We start from the raw sequence: 6,420 nt of genomic DNA on the forward strand, positions 1-6,420 counted from the left end.
TAAAATGACGTTAGGAAACATCAAAGACCAGATTCCAGGAAGTGTTACTACATCCCTTGATCTGCATGTCACAGCACTTAAATCAACTACAATACCCCTATGACGGTGAAGATAATTTGGGGTAGGACAAAAGAACATCCCCATGGGAGCCCAATGCTTGTAGAAGCAGTGAAAGACCCATCCAGGCCAATGGATTTGAAGATTGGAAGGTCACTTGTAGCAGGTCGTCAAGTAGTACCTATAACAGTGGCCAATTTCTCAAAATGTGAGCAGACACTTAAGAAAGGGGCATTGTTGGGTGTGTGCCAGGAGGTAGAGCCAGTCAATGTTAAAGCAAGGAATACAACTGTAAATAAAAGACATCCCACTTCTGACACCAGTTTGTTATGCCTCCAGTCGTTAGTTAATTTTCCGTAAATTCTTTCTGATGAAACTTTAGCGACACAAGTCCTTTCTTAAATAAAACTGGTTTATTCTTTCTGAATATAACTTTGCGATACACTTAATTTCAACAGTCGTGCAAAAACAAATGTCTCACGACCTCGACTTCAACAATACTCTGCTCAATTACACACTCTCTGACTACAGTTCAATTACTCATTGTCCCGTCACGTTGTGACCATCTTATATATACCAGACTACCCCCAATCTAGTAGTCTCCTGATAATTCACGAAGGTTCGAGAAGGACGTGGCGTGATACTAGTCACATGACCTCGCTGATGCAACACACCTTTATCTTGTACCACATGAAAACATCCAACAATAACTCTTAAGATATTGATAATACATAACTTAAAAATTGCACTCCAGGCAGACTGACAATATCCCAGCAGCATGAAGTGATCATCTCTAAGCTCAATAATACAAACATGGCACTAATCCTCTATGATGTTGTATGATATTGTACTTAGGGTACAAAGAGCTATAGACAGTGATTCAGGACCTTCAGAATTTGAGCACCTGTGTCATAACCCCATTGTATTTTTTGTTACATTTTTACTAGATGTTCACCTGTGTTTAATAGATACTGGTGTGTGAGGATATTGAAATCTCCAAGGCTTTTTGGGTTATATTACTACAGTATATAATTTTTTTATGAATACAGCTAGAACTGGTATAACTCAGAAGTTTTTCTTGCATAATGTTGATGACTGAATGTATTTATGTTTTCATCACTGTTTAGATTGCTTACTTGATCACCCAGTTGTAGTTGGAGCTGTATCTTTTGTTTATTGATGCTTGCTATATTAAGATATATATATATATATATGTATATTTACCTTTCCAAACCAGTTTCACAAATATTGGTTGAACAAAACATAAATATAGTTATGTATATTGAATGACTAAATTAACACTATACTAATGGCCTGGTGATTATAGAGCTTGACTTACAATCTGTAACACTCAATTAAAATATATATATATTAAAATCTTAAAATTTAATCAAAATATTTGCAAAGATAAAGCATAACATAATAAAAAAAATAAATGTCAAACCTATAAAGTCATAAGTGGTCATATAGTGTTGAAAATAGTCTGTTTCTTCAATTATACACCGTTGTGGGTGAAAATCTGCTGTGCAACGACAAATGAGCAAAATTAAGTTATTAGAGGATCTGGTTTAGGTGCCTGTACCCATATATATATTAACCATTCTCAAAGCAGTTTCACAAATATTGGTTAGATAAAACGTATGTCATTACTTATATTGAATTATTAATTAACATTGTTCAAAATTCATTTACAAACTTTCATTCAACGAATGTTGGCACTGATTGAATAAAAAAGTGAGCATTTTTTGCAAGCCAGCTAGTAAATTGTTTGCTTGGAAGATATTTACTGTTTTAACATTCCTCATAAGGTACTATATTAATTAATTTTGTATCTTATAACCATTCCTTTTATAAACAAATACAATTAACAAAGACGTTTCATATTCAGAATGTTCAAATCTAATTTTTAAAGGATTAGAAAATGGTGATTGTAAAATATCATGAGTGAAGATTAAAAATTTGGAGATCTTGATTAACTTCATTAATTTTTCCATATTATATGGACAAATGATTAAATGTATTTGTATTCAAAGCTAGGTTTCTAAACTGTATATCTTAAAAAAGGTATAAAAAATGTTATTACTGAGTTCATTTAAAAAGAAAAACAGACTACATGAGATTAGAAATATAGGTACAAGTTCTAATAAATAAATATTTACTTCTGGCATAAAATATGTATGTGTAAGCTACATTTAAAAATTGATTATAAAAACATAAACCTATTTTAAGTACTCAGTCTCTAAAGTACAAAAATCAAAATAAACAAAGTTTAAGTGGCAAAGATTGTATGTCTATATTAACAGTATATTTCATGAATTTCTTTCTTCAATAATTAATGCTCTTAAAATTAGAACATGGAAACCAGGAAATATGTAATAAATGTTTAGTCATTACAATTTTACTTTTAATAGTTATTAAGCAACCTACTAGACTTTGTATCAAGAGATCCATTACCAAGTTTTATTTTTCTGGGTCAAATTGTATTTAGATATAATCAATATGTATATACAGGCTTAATTTCTCCTTATATACACCATCAGAAAAAAAAGTCTAATAGTAGATACAAGATAGATAAAGCTGTTGATGTTTTTCTATCTAATCCAGTCCTTTCGTCGTAATAACTTAGATATTTTTCTTGATTATAACATTAAAAAACTTATAATTGTGCTATAGATTTTGGACTTGATCAACTGTGGGAATCTGAAAAAGTAGGAAGTCCTGCTAGTGACTCTGGGAGCTATACTACAGGTAAAATAAATCCATGATAATGTTGTTTCTTTTCTAAACTACTTAGGTTTCAAATTTACACTAAAATGAATTGTATAATAGGTAAGCATTGCTATCTTCTAAACTACTTAGGTTTAAACTAACACTAAAATGAATTGTATAATAGGTAAGCATTGCTATCTTCTAAGCTACTTAGGTTTCAAACTTACACTAAAATGAATTGTATAATAGGTAAGCATTGCTATCTTCTTAGTTACTTAGGTTTCAAATTTACAACAAAATGAATTGTATAATAGGTAAGCATTGCTGTCTTCAGTATACTACGTTATTTTTAAATCTATGTTATTGGTAAATGTATGCATATCTGATATATTATTGTAACATTTTCACAAATAGAACAGATGCCATCAGTTACTGAACAAATACAGTACGTGTCTGTTATGTGTCTTATTTACAACTCTAAATAGATTTGATACTTTGGATTTTGAAATCCTAATTACTTTTATATAATCAGTGAAATATGCAAACTTTATTGTGGTTACTAACAAAACCTACTGAATCTGAGAAGGAGGGTAATTTTCAACCTTTTGTGGTATTCAGTACACTAATGTCTGGCAAAACAGCCAGAAGTTTTTACAAAAACACAGGATCAGGATTGTTAAATAAAGAATACTGTTGCGTCATCGAGATCACGTGACAATTCTCACGCTCTCTTGTTTCTAGAACTATCCCGTATCTTGGCGAATGGTCTAGTAATTGCTAGATAGGGTAGGCTGGTATATAAAAGAGGGGAATGTAATGTGTGTGTGAATAGTGAGTAATTGATCTGCAGTCAGAAGTATTATTGAGCACGTTCGTTGTTATAGCGTTTGTTTAGCGCGATTGTTGAAGTTGAGTGTATTGGTAAAGTTGTATTCGGAAAGAATAAACCAGTTTTATTAAGTAAAGAACTTGTGTCGCTAAAGTTTTGTCGGAACGAAGTTACGGAAAAATCAATTAACAAACGGAGACGTAACAATACTTTTAATGTGAACAGCAAAGGAAAACAAGTGAACAAAATACAAAATTTGTTTTCCCATTAATGTCTGAAATGTTACCAAACTGCTGGCCTGTTTATATTGTCCAACTGCTGGGGTTGAGGTCAGAAACACTAGAACTAAATATCAAGAGAAAAAAACAAGAGATGTATCATTGGAAATATCCCACTTTATACTCAGCCTGAAGCCTTAGTAAGGTATCCCACAAGTTCGTGGGTAATGCACAGGTTTTTGTATTACCTGTTTGAATAGGATACCTCTCTGGTATTCCATACAGAAACACTTACCTCCTATCTTGAGATTTAAGAACAAATGCAACAGTATGTAAACTTTACCCGTGTCAAAGGATTATCACATGTTTAAGTCCTTGAAACATCTGGACAACATGGATAGGGTTAATTGTATGCAGAAACTACATAGAGATTTAGAAAAATAAAGAAATACAGCAGAATAATGTTATATTCTAACATTGAATTAAGATTTTACTGGTATTTTAGCTCAAGAGTGAATATTAAGAGAAAAAGAGCCAGATTTTTACTGCATATAGATGCTGTAATCAAAATAAATCTGTTTTTCCACTTTGTATTTTCTATTCTACTGAAAAACTAATGACTACATTCTGAATAATAACAAATGGCACCATTAAGTCTTTTGAAACAGGTGGTGACAAGGAAAATAGAGGTCAGGTAGGTTAAATAGTTAAAAAAGGTCTTAGTAGAGAACTTGTGTGGTTAGAACACTTACATCTGTCACATTGTAAGATGACAGACGAAGATCCATCCTAGCAGATGTTGGGACACCACAGATAATACCAGTTAGATCAATACTGAAACAAAGAATAGAGAAAAAATATGTATAATATATTCTATTATATGAAAATAAAATGGTTATTATCTGTATGCATTTTAAGTTGTATACACTTCCTTAGAGATTTTGAATAGTCGTTATTAGAAGAAAAAAAAGAAAAAATATATAAAACGTGTTACTTTTTTGTCTGCTTATTAAATGCAATTACCTGTGGTGAATAAAAATATAATCAAGGGTAGGACAATGCCCCCCGTAGCACAGCGGTATGTCTGTGGACTTACAACACTTGAAACTGGGTTTCGATATCCGTGATGGGCAGAACACAGATAGTCCATTGTGTAGCTTTGTGCTTAACTGAAGGGTAGGACAAAAATACAATGATTCAATATAACTTATGAAATTAATTATTACTCATTCAGTCTCATGTAGCTATGTAGATCTACCTATCAATTGCCCCCCCAGTGGCACAGTGGTATGTCTGCGGACTTACAACGCTAGAATTTGGGTTTCGATACCCATGGTGGGCAGAGCACAGATAGCCCATTGTGTAGCTTTGTGTTGATTACAAACAAACATATCAATTAACACAATAATCCATGAGTGTGTAAGGGTGCATATCAAGACACTTTTCTTGAAACTTAATTCATATGGACAATAAACCTCTCAGTCCTAACTCATTATTTTAAGTTCTTGTGAATTATTTTAAAATGTCTTGATATTTAACCATGCTTTCAGAAATGTGATTTAGAAAACATTTATATAAAGTACAGAACTTTTGATGCATTTTACAGATGAATGTGGTATTCCAGTCAAAAAAAGATTGAAACCATTACGGCCAATTCAGAAAACTCCAGTAGTAAACTGGGCGGATTTGATTCCCCCTCCTCCAGATAAACCTCCTAGTGAAAGAGGATCACCCCCTAGCACACCATCTCTTCAAAAGGGGTTATCCTCTAACAACAGGGTAATCAAACCTCAAGTAAGAAGTGGTTATTTTTATCATATATCAAGTTGTTTGTCCATAACACTTTTTGGAAAGATATTAAGCTTTTAATATAGATATGAAGTACCAATACTAAATATTCTTCATATCCTATATAAATATAAAATCACTGTGGTGAGTGAAAGACAACTAACACACCATACATATAGTTACTTTCTTGTTATAAATAAATAGTATTCTTATGAAAAAGGAAGTTCTCATTTTATACAAGTAGGTTTTAGTTTCTAGAAGTTGCTTAACATGTATTTTATTCTATGGCAGTTTTTAGATTAAACTAACTGAAGAAGGAATTACATTTAACATGATGTTAAGGAAAATAATGTATAACTTTCTGTTGAGTCTTACTGAGTATAATTTGTATAGAATAATTGGAAATATAACTGAACTTATTTTCAAGCTTACAAATTATTTACATTGAGAAATGTTGACCACCAGGTTTAATGGTTATGATTTTATTTATGTGTAAATATACCCGTAGAAACATCACATTTTACACAGACCTTTGGTTATTCAAATCTAACAATATGTAGCTTACAAGTATATTTATTGAAACTATTTTTGGTGTTAAAACACAGAAGTCAATAAAGGACATTAACGTATGTAACATTAATAGACTGGTATAAAAGGCTTAACTTTTTATTATCTTACATAGTAAACCATATTTTAGTTTAATATATTCTCACTTGTAATATTAACAAGTAAAGAAAAAAACTTTCAAAAAAGGAAATAAGTTTCTTCCTTTTTTGAAAATTATTTCTTTACTTGTTAATATTACAAGTGAGAATATAT

General features: G+C 31.4%; 1 protein-coding gene across 1 annotated transcript in view; it reads left to right on the plus strand.

Annotated features, from left to right (window-relative positions):
- LOC106471767 (roundabout homolog 1-like) overlaps nt 1–6,420 on the plus strand; it is a 58,357-nt gene that overhangs the window by 33,528 nt on the left and 18,409 nt on the right. Inside the window, exons 18-19 of the mRNA XM_022400376.1 lie at nt 2,731–2,805; nt 5,420–5,607. Coding sequence (XP_022256084.1) covers nt 2,731–2,805; nt 5,420–5,607 — 263 coding nt within the window. The remainder of the gene's footprint in view (nt 1–2,730; nt 2,806–5,419; nt 5,608–6,420) is intronic.

Source organism: Limulus polyphemus, unplaced genomic scaffold (assembly GCF_000517525.1).
Source record: "Limulus polyphemus unplaced genomic scaffold, Limulus_polyphemus-2.1.2 Scaffold4842, whole genome shotgun sequence".
Lineage (NCBI taxonomy): Eukaryota > Metazoa > Arthropoda > Merostomata > Xiphosura > Limulidae > Limulus > Limulus polyphemus.